Raw genomic sequence first — 23997 nt, 5'->3', positions numbered from 1 at the left:
CTGAAAAATTCGAGGATAAATTAATACAGATTTATCATGGACGGCGAAGGCGACATCCTGACTTCAAACATCTCACTGTTCTCACTCCGCAAAACTGAAACTTAATCTCCTGGGGGAAATGACGCTTTTCTTTACGACGATTCGTGGGAAGCGGTCTTTCCACACGAGCGATACCTGTAACAAGGTAAGGAAAATAGAAAAAAAAAAATTAAAAAAAAATGTAATGATCCCGCTAATGTAGCCGCATATTTATCTTTACAAGCGGCTCGAAAATACTTCGGCTGCATCGCGTCACTCGTAAATCGCGTGTTATGCGTCAAACGTGAGAAAAAACAGCCAGCTTGTAATGTATGCTGAAACTGGTCTGCTCTACGAGCCGGTAATGAACTTAATGAGTTTTGGTATCGTAAGTGCGCTTTTTTTTTTTCTTTTTCTTTCGTAATTACGATATCTCTTCGAGAAGAGCGGAAGATCGCCAAGCGGTAATCTAACGAGCCGTTCACGTGCTCATGAATAATCATTGAAACCCGACACGCGAGATAGAAGCCGAATCGTAGTAATCTCGAGAGGAAGGCCGTGTATCTTGTTCTAGAGCGCCAGCTGATACTTTTACCCTTTTTTCCGTTATCGAGCAAATTGAATATTAAACAAATCTTGGATACTGGCTTTTTTTTCTTTGCAAGTTCCACCGTTAGTTAAGCAATCAAGGTTACAATTTTTCGTTTAATGCTTTAATCGTAATGGGATTTTGGGATCTCAAATAAACGTTGGAAAAAAGTAGACGAGGATCGATATTTTAGTATAGATCTATAACAGAGTGAACGTAAAATGTATGTATGTAAAGTAGCAGTGGACATACCAGCTCTGGCATTAAATGCTCATAACTCGGTACTGTAAAAATTATAATTCCTATTTTCCCGTAAGTTGCAAGGACGAAACATGACTTCCTAACAATTATTAATTTGCATTTTTAATACATCCTCGACCGATCATCGGCGTGCATCATAAACAATGAGGCTGATTGCATTATTTAGATTGCATTTATTTAGGTCTCAAATGAGACGCGTAACACAGACGTATAGTAATATTTTTAAATAGAAAAAAAAAGTTGAGGAAGAAGTTTTTTTTTCTTTCTTTTTTTTTTCTACCGAGCTATTACCGCTATTAACACGTTTTTAATCTGTACAAGTGTATATGACTTCATGTAATGCACATTTTGCGAAAAAACAAATCGTTAAAGCGCACGCATGTAAATTAAATTATCGTAAAAATACATAAAGTGCAGGGGTTTGTTTTTTTTTTTTACATCCGCGATGGATAAAACACTATTTATTCTGAAAACCTTATCGGCAGCTCTGCACGTAGTACTGCAAATTTCTTATAATCGATTTGCATTTATCATAATTTTTATGAAATATTATCTGCGATCACGTGATTTTGCACAACGCGAAGTAACCATGAATTAATCTTAAATTCATAAATCTTTATTAAGGAAATGCGATATTTAGTCGGAATAATCATTTTTGCTTTCTGAATTATTATCTTCTGGGAATTTCGAACACGTTCTGTCTCCACGATTTAATTCTTCTTTTTTTTTTAATGATTTAAATAAAATTAAACGGGGGGAAGTACAAATCCTCTAATCTGCTTAAAAAAATTAAAGCATAATGAAATAATCAAGCGAGATACGTCGTGACTGCCGTCATTGGGATTTTTTGATATTTTCTCGGCGCAATAATTTACATATTTACCAAATTGCATACTTAGCATAAAACGAACGATATATTAACAAGAATGATATGTTTATATTAATGAACGCTCGTTTAATTGTAATAGTAAAGTTATACTACAAGAATCTATGATTATTTTTCCATTTGAAAACCAATTTGATTACTAATCGTGTATTTGACGTAATTTGAATTTCCATATAATGCAAATAACAAATTATAAGTATAAATAAACTCTTCGTAAGATAATTCTTATAACGGATAATCATAAATTCAGATTTGTTAGACAGATATGGTTTCTCGACTTTAGATTCACATTTTAAATTGTATTTCAGAAAAAAAAAAAGGATATATATAGTCTTTGATATTTATACTTTTTACCCTCGACTTAAAATATATATATAACTGTTCCTTTATTCTTAAAAAATTTATTAAAGTATTAAATGTAATATTGAATAAGATTGAATTCCGTGTTAATGTTTAGTAACTTTTCTTTAGAGAAATTACACATCTTTTTCTTTATGTAATAGTTTGTGAAAAAGAGGGAAATCGCGATTGCTGTGACAAAGTGAACGTATCGTTAATTATGTATTATTAACGATTGACATAAGTGATAAATCTGTGAAATGACATTGAGATTCGTGCGATAAGTCTAAGCTGGAGAGTGCAAATGGCCTTCGTAACTGTTTTACGTTGTTGGCTTAGATGCGTCATGCTAATAGCTATTCAACCAGGGAATAAACCCTTGACAATGTCAATGACCAAACATGTTTAACGTTTATTTAACACGACTCGTTTGCAACAATAGTAAATCACGACAATTTCCTAGCAGATTAGCAAATTGCATTGACCAGGAAAAAGTATCTTTATTTTACGATTCTCTTAGCTGGACGTCGTGATTACATTTTTTACTTCACATACTGCTTGGCCTTCTAGAAGCTCGTTCATTTTAATCACGTAAATATATTTTCACTATAAATAATCTCACGGAAAACATTCTGCCTCTTTTACATTTCTTTAAAAAGTACAATCCATTGTTTCAGCATTAATTAATGCTATTGACAATGCTACGGCGTTAATTTTATTATTTAATTTTATTTGTATATACATGACTTTAATTAATAATTCTACTGCGTTCATATTAAAATATTGTCTAAAGTCGAACGTTGTATTTTCTAGGATTGTGCCAATTCATCGATGATCGATATGATGAAAAATTAAAACAAGAAGATACAAAGGCGCACAGGTGAATTGCCGATAATATACACGATTACCTCAGCCTTCACCACGGATTTTTTGCTTTGGTTGCTCTTCAAGACAACCTGCGTTCAATGGAGCAGCGTTTTAGGAAGGAAATAGTGGTCAGGGTGGGAGGCCAAGATATAAAGACTTGGTAGCTGGTCAGCTCGGGCTAGAAGTCAGATATCATCATGTGGCAGCATCGAGCGATCGGTCTTTTGGCCATTTTATTTACAGCATGTATTCAAGCACAAGGTAAATTGTTTTCTTGTAACTTCTTAACAATTTTTCATCATTACTAACATCTTTTGTCTTGTATTAAATTAAATTTCGCCTCTATTGTCTTTATTGGCTTAATGAGGAAAAGTATTTTTTTTTTTTTTTTTTTTTAATATACATATAAAATAGTTTTCATATTTATACCTCATGTAAAATTAATATCTACAGATCACTGTGTGTAATATGTAAAATATTAATTTAAACTATTATTTTCCAAAATTTTATCATTAGTAAAACGATGATGATCTTCTCGTGACGCAATGCTTATATGTATGTCTAAAAATGTAATTGTAAATGTAAATGTAAGTGTCTTATAGTTCTATACAATATCAGTTTTGCGAGAAATTGCTTTAAAAAAAAGAAAAGCATAAAAATATAAAGCGGTCAAGTTGAAACTTTTTATGAGAAATCGATAACAAACTTATTATGAATACGAAAATTTGTTGTCGCCACGTGTAGATAAATACTGTTTGTAGATACTTGAACTCTGATCTAAGATAATCAAGCATTTGATTTAAATGCAATTTAAATTCTCATACGCATTGAAACATTATTTTTAAGTTATAAATTTTGGAAATTAACACTATATAAAGAAGAATTATTTTAATAAAATATTTAATAATTTGCAGGAGTTGAATTATGGCGTGCGAAACGTTACAGCGGCGGAGGTTCATTCGCATCTAGCAGTGCTAGCAGTTCAGCTAGCGCAAGTGCGGTTGGTGGTGGTAGCAGTTTCTCCAAGTCTAATTCTCAAGCCGTCGGTAGTGCTTCAGCAGGTGCACAATCTTCGGCTCTGACGAATGGATATGGAGGCAGCGGCGGATACGGTGGCGGTGGCCACGGAGGAATTGGGGGTGGTTATGGAGGAGGCGGCCATGGTGGTGGCATAGAAGGTGGTCATGGTGGATTTGGAGGCGGTCATGGAGGAGGTTCACACGGTGGCTTTGAAGGTGGCCACGGAGGAGGTTCACACGGTGGCTTTGAAGGTGGCCACGGTGGCTTTGGAGGTGGCCACGGTGGCTACGGAGGAAGCGGTGGATATGGTGGCAGTGGCCACGGAGGAGGCCACGGAGGAATCGGCGGTAGTCATGGAGGAATCGAGGGTGGTCACGGAGGAATCGGAGGTGGACACGGAGGAATCGGGGGTGGTCATGGAGGAAGCCACGGTGGTTTTGGTGGCGGCATAGAAGATGGTCATGGAGGATTTGGTCACGGAGGTGGCCATGGAGGAGGTCACGGAGGAGGTTCGCACGGCGATTTTGGAGGTAGCCACGGTGGCTTTGGAGGCGGCCACGGTGGGGGGTATGGAGGAAGTCACGGTGGTGCTGGACATGGAGGAAGCGGCGGCGGCTACGGAGGAAGCGGTGGATATGGTAATTTATTTTTTATTATGATTAATTTTGAGTAATTAATTCAACAATTTATTACATCTATAGAAATATATATTAATTTTATCTGAAATTAATATTCCGTAAATTTTTTCAGGACTTGGAGGCTATAATGGTAAGTTTAAAACAAAAGTATTTGCATTTTGTTCACAAATATTTTACGCAATAAAAATATGGACACGTGTAATATTAATTAACTATCAATACTTAAAAACATTTATTAATTATATATGCATAAGCTTCGCTTTCTCGCATTTTAATTTTACAGAATGTAATGATAAAAGATAATTTTGAAAAATGATAGAGTTAGTTTAGAACAAATGCTTCTCGAGCTTTTGCTGTAACATTAATAATAATTTCATGGTTTAATAAAAACTTTATAAAGCTTTATATAAAATATACATTTTTAGATCACGGTGGTCATAATGGCGGAATTGAAAAAGTTAGTGGAGGTTTAGGTGGTGGTGGGTCTGGGGCCGGCAGCTACGGTGGAAGTAGTGCCGGTGCTGGCAGTTTTGGAGGAAGTAGCTCCGGAGGTCACGCTGGTGGCCTCGGAGGACATGGTGGTGGTGGTGGTTATGGTGGAGCTAATTCTAATGCAGGTAGTTTCGGAGGTAGTGGTAGCACAGGAGGTTTTGGTGGAAGTGGAACCGGTGGATATGGAGGTGAACGTAAGTAAACGTTTAAAAATTATATGTATATAACTGATAAAAAAAATATGTACTTTTGTTACCTTAATAGCTTCTCCAATAATTCTGAGAATTCAAACTATACTATTTTTTACGTATTAGTATCTCTTCTAAATTTTTATTTTTATATTAATTTAATATAGATAATGTAAAAAATACATTGAAAGATTAAGCTAACGATAATGTCGATTAGATGGAGGCGGTGGATACGGCGGCACCGGTGGATTTGGCGGTGGTCATGGAGGAACCTTAGGTGGTCATGGAGGAGGCTTAAGTGGTGGGTACGGTGGTGCAGGAGGACATTTAGGTTCCGGACATGGGCATGGTGGAAGTGGAGGTTATAAAGGTAATTTAAATACTAAATTAAATAATAATTTAGACAATGTCGATCAGTGAAAACGATTTTGATTACATTGTACTTACTTTATGCCTTAGGAGGAATTGGAAGTGGTAGTGCTAGTGCTCAAGCTAGTGCAAACGCCAATGCAGGTGCTGGAAGTGGAGGATACGGAGGCCACGCCGGTCACGGACCGGGAGTAGAGTAAGTATCGTTGAAAAAGCAAATATATATATTATAAAATTTGGAAACTATTTTAATCCGTTATTCTTATTTTTTAATCTTATTTGTTTAAAACTTGAAAAATTAATTTGTATCAATTCCTCGCAATTGATTCGTAAGAGGAAAATAATAATGACGCGCTTATTCGGCAATCAGATAATAATATTTAAATTTCGTCTGCGATGAGTCCACATAGACGAGTTTTTTTAATAGAGAAATTTCAAGGTGAACAGGTTTTTTGAGACCAAACGTTTTCGTAACTTCTATTCGTCATACACTTAATAATACCTAAACCACGATCGATTATGGAAATCACCAAGACACGATAATTTATTGAACAAATATATCTTGATAATTGTAAGTCCAAATAAGCGTCATTGACTTAACACAGTTAATAATACTACTCAACAATCGCTCTTAAAATTATACATCGTTAAAAATAAATTTTTATCCAAGTTATTAATATTATTTCTTAAATAATTGTACGATTTTGTTTATAGTATATTTACCCGTATCGGCGACACCGATGAAGGCGCGAGCCAGAGTGGTACCGTCGACGATGCCAAAGGAGTTTACAGTAGTAGTGCGGTGAACATAGACAATACCGGCAAAGGTACTTACTCCGTCAAAGCCGGTAAAATTCCGACGTAAACCACACATTTTATTTTCACGTCTGCATTTTGGAAATTGGTTGCTTCATTAAAAGTCTCAACGACGGAGGTGCGTAGCTGTGATTACAAGCCTATTTCAACATAAACGTAATACAACAATTCAAGGCCTACACTTTATTTATTTCCTAATCTCGTTGAACGTAATACGACGTTTCAAATAAATCTATAGAATTATGTAACGTACTCCTAAATTATTAATCTTTCTTAGCTGCAATAAAAGAACATTATTTTGCGTTTGGCAATCAAGGGATCTAAATCTTGGAAACACTTTCGATCATTTATTTTTATATTTTCATGATTAATCGTAAAAAGAATGTATTTTCATCGAATTCTATTTCAGACTTTAATTGTGGTTTAATTAAATCGTTATTGATTATTAAATTGATTGTCTAATGTCATAAGGAGATAAAGAAAAAGTACATACAACTCTTTGATAAATATAAACATGACAAATTATTGTAAGTACCGAGATTGCGTAGAATTATAACATCAAGTGTGTTGTATTTATTTAATAAAGCTATTTGCTAGGTAATGCAATTTTGATTAGCCGGAAAGACCGGTTTCTCATCGGTTTTTCATCGTTAATGAATACTCATCAAATTGATGTAATTCATCGCTAATCATGTTGCGCAATCCAACGATTATAATAGTCTAGTCCGGCGGTATATCAAAGCCCGTTTGCATTTGTCGGGACTATAAATCCGGTTGCATGACGACTGTATATTCTTTTGTCGTTAATTTGAAGTACAATTGTTCATCTTATATATTCCTAAATTTTGGAATTAATATTACGTACGTACACTGAAAGGCTGATATATAGCTTTCTGCTGCGACAGCGGCTAGCGTACGTAATCCTAAGCGGCAGAGGCAGGAGATGAGAGAACGAAAGGGAAAAATCAGTCATCGGCAACCGGCCGGCGCGGTATATACATGCGGCACATGTGAAACTCGACGCACACGACGCTAAAGTCATGTTCGCTAGCTTGCCGTCGCCTTATCTGCTTTTCAGCGTACATAATTTTAATTCCTAAGCTTTTATATTACAATATTTTATATCATAAATATTATAATATAAAGACGTTCTACCGACTATATTTTTGCGGGTCTCGGGAAGCGGAACCGGAAGTCTGTTGCAACAAATATGGCATGGACGACGGTCACTTCTTGTAATTAAAGAGATATTGTGATTGGTTGGCTTTACACCTAAAAGCCAATCGTGTGCACGTTCTCACAAGCAATGGCTGCTATGCCGGTTTGAGCGCATCGCTTGTGTTTTTCCGTGACTCGGAGATATTAGGTTAGAATCTTTTAAAGTTAACACGTACGAAAGGATCGATTATCTGTATTATTTACAAAGGTATGAGGAATGTCAGTGATAATCATACTCGATTTTATTAATTAAAAATGATCGAACTTCCCTAGTATATAATTTAATAAATGCACACTTACCTCTGCACGCCAACAGATGAGCCGGAAGGAAGCGTTGTCTCAATTTATACAACAAATTCATGGACGTCCCGTTGTTGTAAAATTAAATAGTGGTGTTGATTATAGAGGTAAATATGTGCTGGTTTAATTAACGATTATATATTTAGAATATTCTTTTCTAGAAATATCTCATATAAAATATAGACTCGTTAATAAATATAAACTCGTTATTTTTGTAGGAGTATTAGCTTGCATAGACGGCTATATGAACATAGCACTTGAACAGACAGAAGAATATGTTAACGGACAACTAAAAGACAAATACGGGGATGCATTCATACGAGGAAATAACGTCCTGTACATAAGCACGCAAAAGCGTAGAAATTGATCCTAAAATGGAAGTAAAAACTAAATGTTTATTTAATATATGCATGAAAAAATTTATCTTTACATGTATCTTCTGCGATTTATATTTCTAAGTATATTGTAATTCTAGACAAGACAAGTTTTTTTATATGATATAATAAATGCCTCTATATGATGTCTTTTGTTAACAGCAAAACCTTAATACTGTTGCTATGTTTGTTACTCAAACATGACTTATTCTTTTGACAGTGTATCTTCTGCTTTTATGACAGTCGCTTCATTTGCATTTTCGTTTACTTGCGATTGCATATTGTCTGCCTGAGTACTTATCTCTTTACTTTCATTTATAATTTCCATAGCTTTATCATCGATCAATTTCGTCCTCTTAATTTTTTCTTCGTACTCCTTGTGCCTTTGAAGTCTTCTTTGAATTGCCAATTGCTTGTTTCTCTCAATTTTTTGTTTTATTTCATCCTTTAACTCATTGGCCATACTAGCATTAGTATTGGTATTAATATTGCTAGCATTAGTATTAACTTCGATATTAACGTCGGTATTAGCGTCAGTATTGGCAACAGTATTTGTATTACCTGTTTGCGAATTTTGTACATTGGAGGACTGTGTTAAAAGTTTGTCAAATGCATCTTCGCTTGAAGCGACAACGGAAGCGCGCGTTTCTGCTCGTTTTTGCTTCTGAATTTGTTCAGTTATCAGCAAATCAAAGTCGTCCAGAGGCGCGCTTTCCTGTTCCTCATCTTCGTCATCCTTATCTACAATATCATTGGTATTGGAATTATTGTCTGAAGTAATCATATCTGTTCGATACTTCTTGATAAACACTTGCATATCCTTTTTCATTCCCAGTTGCTCGACTCTCGTGAGAAAATCGTCGAAATGGAACTTGGGAAACAGTCGGTAGGACCAATGCTGTAGTCTCTTCATGATTCGCTCGAGATCCGTTTTTTCATGACCCTTGCCGTAAAACTTGAAGCCCTCGAAGTAATTTTCTAAGGCGAGGATACCGTTCGGGCCCTTCAATCTTTCCGTATTAAGTTTGGGCACAGGATTTCTCACTACATGCGATTTTGATTTAGACGTTGACGGATGTATTCTCCTCGCAGCTCCCATCTCATTATCGGAAGTTGCATCCTGTTCCTCTCCATGGCTATCGCGCTCGTTGCCTGATTCTTGATTCTCATAGTGCTCTATGATATTTTCGTCACCCTCGTAATCTGAAAAATCCGCCATGATGATGGTATAAGTAACTATTAATGCGGTGTGACTACCGTGAAGGCAGATTCCTGAAAAAAAAAAAACGTTATTCCGTTAAAGATAACTGTACTATCGAATCACAGAGAAAGGAAGAAAAAATGCACATGAAATATTTTAACCTGATCTTAATTTTATACACAACAGGCCATTAAGCTTCTTCTCTTATCGCACAAGCACTATTCTATCATGTTAAATAACATTAAACAACCGGTTTGGAATCCGAGTGGTATCTAAAAAAATCTTAAGATGTAACGGAAATATGCTGTGCTCACTTAAATACTCGAACGTGTAGATCGTCCTAAAAGTCGCTGTCGTCTTGCGACTCGCAGCTGCCCTTCTGATCCTCCATAAATTTGTCGAACTGCCCGTCCGACTTTTTCATTCGCTCCAAGACTGACACGAGGAGCTTCTTGTTCAGCCGATCGGTCTGCGTAATCTCGCGCACGACGGACTCGCACCTCGGCTCGTCCTGCGAGCGCTCGTTCTGCAACTTTTCCAACACGTTGCCGTCCCGCTCCATTGGCGTTCCAGGCATCTCTGTCACCTAGCTGTCACGGACGCTGCCTGCGTCTCGCAGAGACGATCGTGATCGACGACAGTCGTGCGTCAACGTAAAATATAGGATCGCAAAGAAAATATCGGCGCGAGTCCGCGAGATGTTAAAATACCAACAACGACGTCGATAGGTCTGTTTTCTAGATGCACAAACGTGCACGAAAGTGTTATTAGAAAGACGCGTTTATCTGCACCCGCTGAACTCTAACCTATGGAACTGATAATCGTGTCCGTGCACCGGGATATCTTTGCTTCTTATCAACAACGCCAGGTGGAGGCACAAGGTTTGAATCTGATGCTGTAAAATTATTTAATTATTTATTCTTTTTTTAAACGTGTTAATATATATTCAATTATTGTTATTCATATTTAATTAAAAATATATATATATTTAAACGCATCCAACTTTTCTTCAGTTTATAAAAAAAAATTAGTTTTAGATACGAATTTTTATATTCAAGTTTATGCAATTATTAAATTATTTTGTTTATAAATAAGATTAACACTTTTAAAAAAGTCGCAGGATAATTATGCATAGTATTTAGTTGCATAATTTTTTTTCAGTGGTAGAAAATTTAATTTCACGCGAATAACGTCGTATATCTTATTAACAACTTTATGTCGGCCACGAAGACAGCGGTCGTAATCTTGTAACAGACGAAATGATCGGTCCCTAAGGGTGATAAAGCTGCTTAGAGTTCTTAGGTCTGAGAAAGGATCCATTAGGAGAAAAACTGTTCGAAGAGTCACGCTCGGCTTTTTTCTCTTTTTCTCATGGTCGTCCCTTTGCCTTATCGCTCATCCCGCTCGCAGAAATATCTTTTATCCGTTGCTCTATCATTATGTTTCGATCAAAAGATAAAAAAAGAAAAAGAAAAAGAGATCGATTTTTCGCTGAATTTATCTGTTCACGATTAAATTTTCCTCCGACGAATTCTTATTACATTTGAAAAGTAGCTTCGATAAATTTTCGTCTAAAAAAAAAAAAAAAAAAAAATTAAAATAAAGAAATATTTGGACTTCTTTAATTTTCAGTAATCGATTGAATAGATCCATTATTTATTCCTCGGGAGTTTAATAGCTCGACGTCGGAAATCTTTCGACATGCCGTTTAGCATCTGAGAACGGAAATTATCATATTTCATTTCTGTTCGGGACAGGAATGGCGCAGAAATGGAAATGTCGCGATTTACGACGCGATTTAACTCGCGTTAGATGACGGGGGATGAAACAAAGTTTTCAATTCTTAATACGAGCGCCACGCGAATAATCGACAATTTCGACGAAGTTGTTCCTCGCAACGAGAAGGAGAGGGAGGGTAAAAACACCCCCGAATTTTGTCAAGAACCCGAGAAAGATAAGGGATGAGCTCCGGCCAATTTTTTGACCAAGTTTCCACGGCGGCGAACGACAAAAGAAAGCGAGGAAGAGTCGCGGGCGCGATCTGATATCCGGGCGCGGATAAAAGCCCGGATTAAAAGCCGAAATTAAATCATCTCGGCTCCGGCGAATCCGGCACGGCTACGATATTAATCCACTGTCGCGCGTATTCGTCGACTTCGTTGCACGGATCCGTTTCCCCCGCGATCCTCTGGCCCTTTTTCGGTACCGTCATCCCCCTCGTAGTCTCGCGCGTCGCCCGGATCCGCGAAGGTTAGTCGCTTCTCCTGGGGAACCGTCCAAGAGCTGCGCCGTAGCGATAGAGTGCACGGGTTGCAGCCCCGCGCGCCGGACGAGGGAAGAACGGAGGGTGGCGGGCGCTTGGGGTGAAGGGAGGGTGCGAGGGCACCGTTGTGTAAGGGCGGCTTCGCTGCTGCGCAACCGGCACGACGCAGACGTCAGTCGTTATATACCTGGTTCAACGACCACCGCCCTGCTCTCGTCCAACCCCGAAGTGCCTGGCCCGGCTCGAGGGGGATGCACGGGGTGACACGGCGGGGGAGGGAAAACGCACTCCACCGCGGGCGGAGGGAGAGGGGGGGCGAACGGGGGCGGCGAGAATCGAGGATGTAGGGTAAAGCGAAGCGGGTGGCAACGCCGGTGGTTGGGCTGCGAGAAGAGGGTTACGATAGACGGCGGGGGAGGAACGTGTCGCGGGTGAGAGCGACGGGGGAGGAAATCGTCGAAGGGGGCTCTCGCGAGGCCGTCGGAGCGGCCCACGGGCCAGTTCCGTCTCGAGCCCAGGGGTAGAAGAGCTACTGGCCGCTTGTCTGCTCCCTTCTTTCGCTATAGTTTCATTTCTTTCCGTTTTAGTTCCTCTTCAGTTCCGATTGATTGACATGTACACGTATAACATATAATCGCAAATATATCGGCACACACGTAAACTCACGCCCACGTACACACGCACGCACGCACACACACACACATACGTACATACCGAAACGCACATCTTAGTCACGCAGGGACACCGACCCCGCTCTCTCTCTCTCTATCTCTTCTCTTTCTCTCTATCTCTCTTCTCTCTCTCTTTCTCTCTTCCTCTCTCACACATACATTCTCTACTTTTCTCACGCACAACGTACCACGTACACGCGTAACACCCATACGTATATACACGCACACGGTAAATTCGTTTGTTCGTTGTTCGGTGATTGAATTCGCAAGCACGATTAATAATACCGACTCTTCCGCCGTTGTCGTCGTCGCCGTACGTTAAATGCCCGGACACACCCGCGCCTCAGTATCCGAGCGCCCTTAGGTCCGTGTCCGGCCAGGTGTAACACGAGGGCCGTCGTCGCGTAGTACCTGCGTCTTCTGTCCATCCATGCGCGCGTGCCTCGAGCGCGGGTTCGTTGAGTTTTAGGAAACGTAATTGTCGCATTCTCTCAGGTACGTGGAAATGCAATCACCCTGTGTTGAACGTCACCTCTCCCGTGGGTGTCGGCGGTGGCACAATTGTGCCGTGACCGTTCCCGAACTGCATCCGGAGCGATTACCACGTGCGGGTCGTATTCGCGCTTGTCCGAGAAAACGCAAAGAAAAACGGCTGCCGGAGTAGGTTCTGTGTCGTGATCGATATCGTAATTGATTCGCTTTTCTCTTGTCGCGACATGTCACGTAAAATTGATATAAAAATAATTTACAAGACGTCGAGAATTCTTGGAAGCTTGAAAAAATCATTATACGTATATGCCACGTGTTCTTCAGTGAAATTTGTTTTCGTTCCGTCATATACGTGTCTCGAAGCAGAACGAGTTGACGCGAGATTGTATTAAGTTTTTCATACTCTTCGTAACGTAACATCTGAACATTTTTTGTAATTTTGCGTGCGGCGCAAATGTATATTTCGATCGACGTATATATGTACATATGTGTAAAGCTCTAGGTGCAATTCGGAAATGGTATTGATAATGTGCAAGCATGCTCTGTGTTTTATTTGATGTTAATTATAATTTGTATATGTATTTAATTTTCTCATTATTATTAATAACATTAACAACGGTATTATAAACTGTAATAGATTTAACAAGTATATGATAGAAATCGTAACGCGCAACGTGAGGGAAAGAATTAGAGAAAAATTTTTCTTACGAGAAAAACGTTATAAGGAGTAGTGTAAAATGTGCAAGAGAAAATGAAGAGAATATTGTATAAATATGAGGAATAAAGGCGCACGATTATCGTCGATATTATTAAATATGAAACTCTGCGAGAGAGAAAGAGAGAGAAGCGAGAGTTTTTTAATAACGAACGCTGGTGGGGCAGCAATTGGATGAAAGGCAACTTCCGAAATGCACTCTTTGGATTAAATTTCCTTTCTTGTTTTCTATTTCCGTCTTGAGAAGTAGCGCGAATCGATGCAGCGGGTCATCTACTCGGCGACCTACGTTTCACGTAAACCAATATTATCATTTAATATGGTCGCGCAAAAGAAGCGATTTCTCTCAGGAGACTGCGTGCCGCGTTAGATATCTCTCGCGAGATCGGCTCGCCGGTGGTTCTTACCTTAAGGGCGAAGATGGTCGTTATCTGCGCGATTTGACGATCCTCTTGCACGGGACTGTCGGTCTGTTCTTGTTGGTCGCGAGCTCCAAACCGCCCCGCGTCAGCTGATTGAAATCGATAATGGTGAGCCGCGGCTCGGCGGCGGGTCGCCCCGTCAGAGTTTGCACCCTGTCGAGCGGTGCCCCGGGGCTGCGGAACCTGTAGCTCGGGCTTTTGCACCCGCCGCCGACGCCCGTTCCAGTTTCACTCGCGATTCCGGTTCCGGGCTGCTGTCCCATCCGGGTACCACTCATCGATCGGTAACGAGCGCTCGGGACCGGCTCGCACTCCTCCCGGAAGTACCTGACGGGATTCGGGCAGATTAGTCGACTGCAATTTACCTCAGTAAACAGGACACGCCGCTCCCCCCGAAATTAACTTCTCCGTGTATCCGAGAGATCTTTCCCTCATGGAAGCCTTTTACTAAAAGCTCTTACCGCCGGTCTGGTCTCGCGAAAAAGTTGATATAATTACTCGTAAATGCTGGCGAGATGCAAGGTCGCTGGCGTACGGACCGTTTTCGGTCTGGGCTCCCTCGGAAAGCGGTGCCTCTGGCGAGATTGACGCGCTCGTCTGCTCGACGGCTGATCGGGAAGCCCCGACGGGATAAGTCCGGTGAGCCTGTAATATTCTAGAAAAACTCGTGCCAGATTGCGTCCCACTCTGTAATCTGTTAGAATTGAATGGTTAAGGCGTCAATTTTTTTTTTTTAGTTAGCGGTATTTTATATCGTTATTTTCATTTTTTATTTAATTGAGCTTAAAACTCTAACTTAATTTTTATTTTGATGCGAGTTTTTATTTGACGGTTGTAATTAAAATTGTAATTAAAAAAAAGATACATCCTTCTTCCGTGTACGGCATTATGCCTGATATTCCTTTCTTGTTGTAACCGTACATGGATACTTCGATGCTGTAGCAATTGACGTGCTCCTTCAGGATGGAGCACAAATACCGGCGAGCAGTTCCGGCTTTGTTGTGATCCTGATTGTACATAGTGTTGCCCAGTTCGTAGTCCTCCGCGTGCTGAGCTAGCAGTTTCGGCAGGACAATATGCCTCTCGTATCTGAGAGGCTGCCAGCCATGAGTTAAGATACATGCGCGATCGATGTAAAAATTTCTCTCACAGCAGGCAAGAAAATAAATTCTTTTAATTTTCAATATACGTTCAACGTTACTCGAAACGGATAAGAAATTACCTGTAGACATCCTCGTACGTGTTTCCGTATACGAAAACGCCCGTGGCATTGGTGTGAGCGTGTAAATCCAGAACGCAGTCCAGTGGCGTTTGCGAGTTCTTATCGAGCGACTTCAGCATCGCTCTAGTCGCGAGCAGGGTCGGGTGAATCCATTCGGAGATGCAGTTCCAGGATCGATTCAAATCCAATCCCATTACGGTGGATCTGAAAAATAATCGTACGTTATTTTCTAATCCATAGTAAAGAAAGGAAAAAGTCTCGCTTATAAATCCGCTTCATCGTCCGCCAGCTCGAACGTTAATCCGTCACCGGGTTACTGAAACGTAGTCTCATAAATTTATTAAAGCTCGTTCTTTTTCTTTTTTTTTTTTCTTTCTTTCCGATAATAGATCGGAGCTACGCTCACCTGTAGTTTCCGAGATAGACGCCGTCGGGGTTCAGCATCGGCACTATCTTGAAGATCACGTACTCTCTTAGCACTTGAGCGATAGGATGCGCGCTGACCAAGAAGTCCATCAAACCCTGACACACGAAGGAGGACGGCGACTCGCCGGGGTGAACTCTAGCGAGGACGACGACCACTTTTCTAGGTCGCTCCCGGTCTTCGAGGTCGGAAGTTATAGTCACGAGCTCTACGTTCCTCTTTTGGATCGACTCGGCCAGAGTCTCTCTCCTCGTGTACAGCAGTCTGCTGCACAGGTTGTCGAGGTGCACCGTGTAGCGGGTGTAAGAATACGGATACGTAAGAGTGAACTGATAAATGTCGTCCTCGCGGTCGAACGAGAAAGCGAAGCTCAGCACGTAGTGATTCTGATGCTGCGCGGATCTGTAATAGAATACCTGCGGCATCGAGAGGATCGAGTTACTTCTAATTATTTCAATGCATTTAACGAAAAGGCGAACCGATAGCGCGAACTGCAATATAAACGTCGGGGAAAGTTTCTCGAGTTACCAATACGCGGACAATTTTCACGAAAAGTATTTAGATACTCGGTGAAATTTAAGAAATATCTATCGACGTCGTAAGCAACGGCGATAATCGTCAATCGATTCCCAGCGCTGATAATTCTAATTTAAAAAGCTTAGCGCTTGAGGGAATAATTGAGTATTGGAAGTATTGGCACGGTTTCTCTGTAGAGTAACTAGATTTAAGCTGACGATACTGCCAGTAAATTGAAACGTCGCGTCAATCGCACGACGTAATTGATTAGATTTGCTTTGGATTAATATAGACATTTTCATTATTGAAGCTGTAAATTTAGAGCACCGATTGAATCGCATCGAGACGTAGTACTTTTCTAAAACCGTTCTTCCGTTAATTTATAACAAACGTAAAAATTAATTAAGAAAAATATTAGAGAGAGCATTACTTTTCATTAACATTTGAAAGCAGAAAGTTTATCATTCAACGAATACCTTAAAATCTGCAGATTTTGTGAGCACGGAATTTAAATAGGAAATTAATTAATTAATTAATTAATTAATCAATTAATTAATTAATCAGCAAAAAAATTAATTAATAATCATAAACCTTTTAACGTCTTACCTGTTCTCGCGGTATCCTCTGCCATTTCGGCCTAGTGCTGCTCTTCACTAACGGCGTCATTCCTTGTCGGAAGAGATTGGCGCTCTTAGAAAGATTCACGATGTTGAAGATCACCCGTTGATCCGCCTTCACGTTGTCCACGGTAAAATTGAACCACAAGCGCAATCTAGGCCCACAAGTGTCGGGCCTAATGAAAAGATCGTACTCGAACTCGGAGATCAAGTCCACCCGGCCAAGATTGCCGGTCTCGAATGTTGCGTCGAAGCAAATATGACCTTTTTTAGCTTTACCGCTGTGGCCGGGTGGCCGCATCACCATTTTGTTTACGTTCCCCAAGCCACCCTCGGCATCGCTGTCTTCGCTGTCTGAAAGCACCCGTTCAAAGAGTTAGATTAACAAAACGAATAAACGCTTTTTTTTATGTATATTAAATCTTGCTATTGTTATAATTTTTTTTTATATTTTTTTTTGTAAGAAAACCGTGCTGCCGCTGGGGTGTCGTGATGTTGAAACAATTCGTGGGGCGATAAAATATCGGTGATTCGTGTAACTCGTGAAGTGAAACAATAGGGGATGGTCTGACCAGCGCGTTGATAAAGACTGGTGTGCTCCAAGGGGTCTCGTCCCTCGCAAGAAAAAACCATGACTCTCCGAAACGATAACGGCGCGGTTTTATCAGCGGGGCGACATTATCCCGGCACCAGTCGCTAATCTCGATCGAGCCCTTCGGACGACTCGGCGTGAGGGCAAAGCGTGGAGAACGATACTCCGACTTATCGCGCGGAAGACAATGAGGTACTGACTCCGTGAAATCAACTCTGCATCGCGGTACGTGTTACCGCCTACGTGATAAAAGCGGTGCCTCGTGATTTTACCGCCTTCGTGGAATCCGGCTCGCGTGAACGAGCGAATCCCAGGGAATCGGCGAGAAATCGCGTGGCTGCCAGGCGTCAAAGATCTCGTACGTGCGATCTCCCGACAGCCTGATTTCTCCCTCGCCCACACCGGCGGCCCGGGCTAACCCGAGAAAACTCGTTTGCGGTCACGAGATCTAGCTCATTCGAAACGAGCGCGGCATCATTCTCCTTGATTGATACGATTCAACAGATGCTGAGATTAAAGCGAAGCGTGATTGAGAGGCCTGGCGAAAGTCGCGGTAGTTTTACACAAAGTTGATACGGCGATATAGGTCGGGATATGGCGATACGTCACGCCTCATTAAGAGATCGAATAACCGCGGGGAACGTGTGTATATTCCGAGAATTGTCACGCTTACTCGGCGCATACATTTCTCGCAGTTACGTATAATTTATCGAATAAAATTTGAAAGAGTTACACGGGATTGAAATTTCCTTCTAACGCCGTGCGATTATTTACGAGATTTTTCTTAATTCTTTTAATTAACTGTATTAATATTATTATATTAATATCAAATTATTTATATCTTATTTATATATAAAAAAAAAATGTTATTCGAGAAGCGGAAATAAACGTTATAAAAGTCAGATAATAAAGTCTGTGATATTTTTGTCATCCTTGTGACATCGCGTATAGGACACTTCCACCAAGTTGATCTCTATCGTAGGTACTCGTTATCACGAGAGCCCTTATCGCGGCTCGGTGTAGTAATACAGTTGCAGATCTAAATCCAGATCACTCGATATCTATTTCCAACGCATTCATGGCTCGACGACGCAAATGTCGTATTTTGTGACTAAAGGCAGTATAGTCTTCCGCGTGTAAGAACGGTATACCAACTTTCTATCAAGATATGTATAGTTGGATCGTTAATGATTCAATGGGCGGAAACAAAAGTGTTGCACTTTGTCTTTTGAAGAAATATTGTATATTCCGTCTAGCCATCGTCTATCTATAGCCTCGCCTCTCTCTGCCACGTATAATAGTGTTTCAACCAGCGTAAAAAATCTCTTAGATTATTAAGATTTTTTTTTCATTAATTAACGCGCTAATTTATGAATATATTAGAAAATTCAAATTAATTATTTTATTATTAAACTCATATTTTTCCGAATTACTTTGCGAAGCTGCCGCATAATTTATAATTTTATCAACTCAATGCAGCGTGCTTAAGGATCTTAATTTTTTCGAAGTAAACGACTATAAATTACAACATTTTGCTGCGATTACGTTGAAGAAATATTGCCAAGTTCTTGAAACGGAAAATAGAATAGCGACGGAACGGGCGCCCGCGAGAGTGTAATTAAAAGTGAGGAAAAAAAGTAGAATGCGCGAAAAAGCTTAGAAAATGGTAACGAGGGAAAACTCTGAGAGAGACAAAAAAAGAGAATTGTTCAATAATATATATCGAGAAATTTGCGACAATTAAATTTCCGACAACTTTTATTACACGCCTGAAGAAAAATAGCAGACCGTTTCGCGCACTCTGTACTCCTTTAATTGGTGCCACGGTAACAACGTGAGGCCGTGATGAAATCGATAAGACACCGAGGGACATTCGCGAAAGTCACAAGACTGCTAATTGCTACACTTTAATAAAGTACCTACAATTTTCACATTAAAAGAGCATCGCTGAATAGCTTAACGTGCCGATTGGAAATTGATTTGACGCGACGTAGTATCGCAAAAGCTTCCCTCAAGTGGCTTTGCCAGCGTGTAAAGCGCCGTTCAATTAACTAATGAAACTTTTCGTCGTGCTTTTTGATTTCGCGTGCGCGAAGCGGCTCGAAAAGGCCGTCAATTGGTACGTCTTCGAAGCTACCCCGGGGTCTCTCTCGAGCCGGATGATTGACAAATTATGTCGGTGTTCGCCTACGTTTCTCGGGCGGGGTTACAAGCCGGTGCGAGATGGGAAATGTCAGGGTGCAATCAGCTAGCGCGTGATGATCCTCGCGTGACCTCTCGCAAAGTGGATGCGATCGATCTGACGGATCGCGAGCGAGATCCATCGAGAACGTGTACGGACGCGTGACAGGCCGGCGATAGCTCGTATAGTCACGAATGGATCTCGTGAATAAGCCCGGCTTACGAAAGGCCGGCTTACAAAGAACAAGTATGTAATACGTTACCGGAATTCTCGGACATGTCGGCGAGGCACGGCGGCACTTGTGTTCCGGACTGGACCACGAGAGCAGCGACTTTGCGCGCCGCGCGACACCGTCGCCGAATCCATCCCGGTTACCTTGGTTTGTTGAATCGATATGCAATACGCAGCGCGGTTATCTTGCACCGCAAACCCGTCCCAGATAAGTCGGTAGATGACACGAATTTCTTTTAAACGCCGCCTAAAAATCTACTCTCAAAAAGGATCGAGTCGTCGCGGCACGATTAAGTATTTATTTTTAGCGAACTCCTGACGTATTCTCTCGAAATTTTATCCCCTCGTAAAACAGGGTTACCGCAGTTAGCGGCGATTACTTTTGGATACGCTAACGATCTGGATATTCGAGGGGCAGGTTTTTAACTCGGTCTCAATTTCAAAACGACGAAACCTGCATTCGACACGCGAGTTTAATGTAGATGCGACCTATCGCATGACCGTTATCTGATTCTTCGAGTAACGGCGCCGATTTTGCCGAATAATCGATAACGCGAGTCAATCGGAAATTAATTCTTCAAAAAAGCTTAATTATTTCAGAGATGAACGTTGATACGAGAGGGCTTTGGCCCTTCGCGTAACTGTTCCTTAAATTATTCAATCGCAGAGTTAATCGGGTCGTTCCTCGGCGTTGAAAATTAAACGATTTTACATAACCGTTAAATCAGACTCCAGGTAGTACGGCTAGTCACGTCATTTCCGGCTCCCACGTAGTTCCGGAGGTCCACTTTCCTCGTAATTTCGCCGATTCGTGTGCTTATATAACTTTTGCGAAGGCATGCAGGCGGGTGGATATTTATATATACACGTTCACGTATAGAATATGTACGGAATATATGTTTGCGGCACGCGTGCTGTTTTATTCCTAGGTCCACGCAATGTTTCGTGCATCCCGTGGGCATGTACACGTACGTACGATACGGCTATAAGATGCGCAACTACTTACGTACTTCACCCCCTGATCGGGTTCTGTTTCGAGAAAGGGATGATAGCCCGAGGGCGAAGAGAAAGAGGGAGCGAACGAACGACATTTCCGCGAACGACAATTTTCACGAGCGAGATGAGAGCGCCTATCACTTATCCGTTTCTCTGTCTATCTATTTTCCTACGCCGTTTCTCGTACAAAATAGACGCGAAAGCCGAAGACTGCAGCGTAACGAATTTCCAAAGACAGGATGCAAATTAAACGACACGGTAAGGGGCGAAACGGAGGGCGGGCGGAGAATAATTTCGTACAAACGCCACGCTACAGGATCCGGTAAACCAATTTCCCTCCGATCTCGGAGGATATTTTTCTGGATGTCGGTTAGTGGTGGTAGTGGTAGTGGTAGTGGCGGCGGCGGCGGCGGCGGCGCGTTCCCTGGTGAATGCCCTCCTCCCCCGGGCTTTGGCTGGGACCTCCGGACGGAGGCCCCCTTTTGGCCCCTCGCCCTTCGCCCCTCCGCACCCTGGTCGCACACCCCTTCCATCGTTTCGCGGGTGTACGGGGAACAGCGAAACGAGCGGGACGAGGGACGAGAACGTGGAACTGCACGAGAGAGAGTGAATGACTGGGAGAACGCGGGGAGATCGATATTCGAAAGACCCCCCCCGGTGCCCTCCCTCCGCCTAGCATCCCCCCGAACCCCGGGCCGGCGGCTCCGTCTGACGCTGGCACCCCTCGGTCTATTCCTCGCAGTGGCGTAGGAAGGAGGCGCGGCCGTCGCTCGGGGTGAAATGGGCGCGCCGGTCCTCCCAGGACACTCGGAAGCACAAAGAGGACGAGCGTCCCCCGTAAATTACCCGCTGCTCCGTCCTCTCGCGGAATTTATGCGACCTTCTCTGGAAGAGGTGTCTAGACTCCTCCGCTGATTAAGACGTGGGGTGGGCACACAACCCGCGCCGATCGATCGCCGGCGATCAGCCAGTTTTATGAGCAGTTACGCTGGCGACACTGGCACTTTTAGCACACGTCGACGTCGACGGCGATCTGTGCGAATTGTTTCCTCCCGAAATGATAGGGATTATAATTAAGACGGTGCGAGATATATTGAAAATGGATCCCCGACGTGGTGATGAGAATAGTTTCCTCGTTATCGTTCGGTTGTTAATTATTTAAGCCAACGTCCGTAAATGTGTCAAGACGGTTCGTAGGGATTATTTTCTTTTTCTCTTCCATGTGTGACAAGTATCTTTATATATGTATGTGTAAATCCATAAATTCGAAGAAACAAATAATTAATTGAAATATTAATATTAATTATATTGCATTATTCCAAAACTTATTACGCGATATTATTATACAATAAATTATGCGCAACATAGCGATATTAAAATACCTATTGTTGTAACAAGGGACCGTTAAAGCATATATTATTTCCTGCTCTCGCTATCGAGCTAAGACTCTTAAGTGCCAAGACGAGACTACGTTATTATTCGTTACTCTATTTTCAATTTTTATAATATACATGTAATACGCATTCTACAAAGTTTCGAATAAAATTGCCTCTTTTGCGTTTGTAATAAGCGGTATTCAATCTCCTACGCCACTGACGCACTTCGACTGACCCTTATATGCATACGTGCTATTTACCATTAGATTACACCCCTTGTCTCCCTTGTCCCTTTTCGGCTCTCCCCAATGACTCTTTCTCTCTTATTCCCTTTGTTCCGCAACGGCGACTTCTTTGCTCCACTCTACTTGCCTGTCTCGCGTATCTCGCAATATCGAAATGTGGCGCAAGCGGAGAGCGAGTTATATACACATCATTGTGACCGATATCTATCGATCCTCTTTTTCATCCGTGACGTGACTCATTAAGAAATCATTCGTCACGAAGTCCGTTAACGAACGCCTAACGCCGCAAAAGCAAACTTGTCTACGCACACGTGTAAAAAAAAAAAAAAAGGCGATCGATATGCAGACTTGGGGTATTCACGTTATCGTTCATGGTCGCTGATCGTAGATGAGATCGCCGCCATGAGATAAACGCGCGCTCGCCGTTTGCTTTGTGAACTTTTTAACTCCCGCTCAGACATTGTGGCTGGTTTATTCTACCGTGTGATACTAACTCGATAACGCGTAAAGATTCTGATATAAATACAATGAAAAGTAGGCCTATCACGTATACGTGGCACATTTTATCGCGGGGAGAAAAAAAAAAAAAAGAAAGAAAAAAAATAAAGGAGGGGAGAAGACAAAGCCGTAATTCTATCGCCATTTATTTTATATAACTTTTTTTTCGTATGACTTTGTGAAGTAGCATGCGTCGCATATTCGTGGTGAAATTCAATTTTGCGCGATTTTAATCGACCACACGGCAAAGACTTTTAATGTTTCATGCCAAAAAATTACTTCTCTAATAGAGAGTGCTTCGCGTCAAATGACAAGCCCAATGAAAAAGAGATGGAGGTGGGAAAGCATGCGTTTTTAAAATTCAAATGATAGGTTGGGATTTGCCGTATGATGAAATTCGGCTGCGTTACCGAAAAGCCATTTGCCGAGAGAACCGGGCACTCCCGGCGAGCTTTTACACCCTCAGTCCGGCGCTTGCGCTATCAAGTCCTTCATCAACCCCTCCGTTAGAACCCTATTTGGCGCGTGCGTATTTATGACGAGTACTACCCCGTTCGTCCCTCCGTGCCTCTCTCCTCGTTCTCCTTTGGCCTCCACGCCACCCTCTCCCCCGTCTCTCCCTCGATAATCGAGGCGATGTATGGTTGTTCAAAAGTTCGTATGCACTCGCGATATTAATCATGCCGGCTTCCCGCGAAGATCGGCCATCGTAATGTAGCTCGATCGATCGGTCCGCATGACGGATGCTACGTTTAACAGATACCAACTCCCGTTCTAAAATTGCACGCACTCTCTCGTAACGTCACTCCCCCTTGTAATATCAGTCCCTTTTTTTTAAATCACCTAGACAAGCAGTTTGAAATTTGGCGTCTATTCTATTCTAACGATCAGAATTCTCTTTCTTTCCCTCTTTCTTTTTTTTTTCTTTTTTTTTATTTCTTTTTTTTATTTCTCTGCGTCTT

The 23997-nt window shown here is 41.5% G+C and overlaps 5 protein-coding genes across 6 annotated transcripts in view; 3 read left to right on the top strand and 2 right to left on the bottom strand.

Annotated features, from left to right (window-relative positions):
- Window positions 1–3078: 3078 nt before the first annotated feature.
- LOC139104727 (uncharacterized) lies at window positions 3079–6651 on the top strand. 2 transcript variants are annotated; one of them, XM_070660398.1, is made up of 7 exons: window positions 3079–3221; window positions 3875–4618; window positions 4731–4748; window positions 5044–5304; window positions 5516–5668; window positions 5758–5863; window positions 6382–6651. In XM_070660398.1, the coding sequence occupies exons 1-7, from the start codon at window positions 3158–3160 to the stop codon at window positions 6530–6532; spliced, it is 1497 nt and encodes a 498-aa protein (XP_070516499.1). In that variant the 5' UTR covers window positions 3079–3157; the 3' UTR covers window positions 6533–6651. The 2 variants fall into 2 exon arrangements, with proteins under 2 accessions (XP_070516499.1, XP_070516500.1); XM_070660399.1 differs by lacking the exon at window positions 5044–5304.
- A 154-nt stretch (window positions 6652–6805) lies between these two features.
- LOC139104735 (U6 snRNA-associated Sm-like protein LSm6) lies at window positions 6806–8521 on the top strand. Its single transcript, XM_070660409.1, has 3 exons — window positions 6806–7909; window positions 8018–8108; window positions 8220–8521. Exons 2-3 carry the CDS (start codon window positions 8018–8020, stop codon window positions 8366–8368), a joined length of 240 nt encoding a protein of 79 aa, XP_070516510.1. The 5' UTR covers window positions 6806–7909; the 3' UTR covers window positions 8369–8521.
- Window positions 8377–10032, bottom strand: LOC139104731 (protein TIPIN homolog). Its single transcript, XM_070660404.1, has 2 exons — window positions 9891–10032; window positions 8377–9647 (listed from the first exon to the last, which is right to left on the bottom strand). The coding sequence occupies exon 2, from the start codon at window positions 9592–9594 to the stop codon at window positions 8581–8583; it is 1014 nt and encodes a 337-aa protein (XP_070516505.1). The 5' UTR covers window positions 9595–9647; window positions 9891–10032; the 3' UTR covers window positions 8377–8580.
- A 2167-nt stretch (window positions 10033–12199) lies between these two features.
- LOC139105022 (ELAV-like protein 3) overlaps window positions 12200–23997 on the top strand; it is a 39224-nt gene continuing 27426 nt past the window's right edge. Inside the window, exon 1 of the mRNA XM_070660855.1 lies at window positions 12200–13005. The gene's annotated coding sequence lies outside the window, so the exon portion shown is untranslated. The remainder of the gene's footprint in view (window positions 13006–23997) is intronic.
- LOC139105023 (cytosolic carboxypeptidase 6) lies at window positions 13016–19633 on the bottom strand. Its single transcript, XM_070660861.1, has 8 exons — window positions 17488–19633; window positions 16905–17269; window positions 15765–16198; window positions 15359–15562; window positions 15002–15225; window positions 14635–14830; window positions 14122–14463; window positions 13016–13999 (listed from the first exon to the last, which is right to left on the bottom strand). The coding sequence occupies exons 1-7, from the start codon at window positions 17546–17548 to the stop codon at window positions 14142–14144; spliced, it is 1806 nt and encodes a 601-aa protein (XP_070516962.1). The 5' UTR covers window positions 17549–19633; the 3' UTR covers window positions 13016–13999; window positions 14122–14141.

The sequence above is a fragment of the Cardiocondyla obscurior genome, linkage group LG08, assembly GCF_019399895.1.
Source record: "Cardiocondyla obscurior isolate alpha-2009 linkage group LG08, Cobs3.1, whole genome shotgun sequence".
NCBI lineage: Eukaryota > Metazoa > Arthropoda > Insecta > Hymenoptera > Formicidae > Cardiocondyla > Cardiocondyla obscurior.
The sequence above is the reverse complement of the archived record's forward strand: the minus strand, read 5'-3'. Positions and strand labels throughout refer to the sequence as shown.

Bases quoted from the DNA above. Each gene is read 5' to 3' on its own strand.
- LOC139105023 (XM_070660861.1), bottom strand. From the start codon at position 17,548: ATGGTTTTTTCTTGCGAGGGACGAGACCCCTTGGAGCACACCAGTCTT. The intron at 16,199-16,904 runs GTAAGACGTTAA...TCGATGCCGCAG, and splicing joins AGAGGATACCGCGAGAACAG to GTATTCTATTACAGATCCGC. The intron at 15,563-15,764 runs GTGAGCGTAGCT...ATTATTTTTCAG, and splicing joins GTCTATCTCGGAAACTACAG to ATCCACCGTAATGGGATTGG.
- LOC139104735 (XM_070660409.1), top strand. From the start codon at position 8,018: ATGAGCCGGAAGGAAGCGTTGTCTCAATTTATACAACAAATTCATGGA. The intron at 8,109-8,219 runs GTAAATATGTGC...TTATTTTTGTAG, and splicing joins TAGTGGTGTTGATTATAGAG to GAGTATTAGCTTGCATAGAC.
- LOC139104731 (XM_070660404.1), bottom strand. From the start codon at position 9,594: ATGGCGGATTTTTCAGATTACGAGGGTGACGAAAATATCATAGAGCAC.
- LOC139104727 (XM_070660398.1), top strand. From the start codon at position 3,158: ATGTGGCAGCATCGAGCGATCGGTCTTTTGGCCATTTTATTTACAGCA. The intron at 5,305-5,515 runs GTAAGTAAACGT...AATGTCGATTAG, and splicing joins CGGTGGATATGGAGGTGAAC to ATGGAGGCGGTGGATACGGC. The intron at 5,864-6,381 runs GTAAGTATCGTT...TTTTGTTTATAG, and splicing joins GGTCACGGACCGGGAGTAGA to TATATTTACCCGTATCGGCG.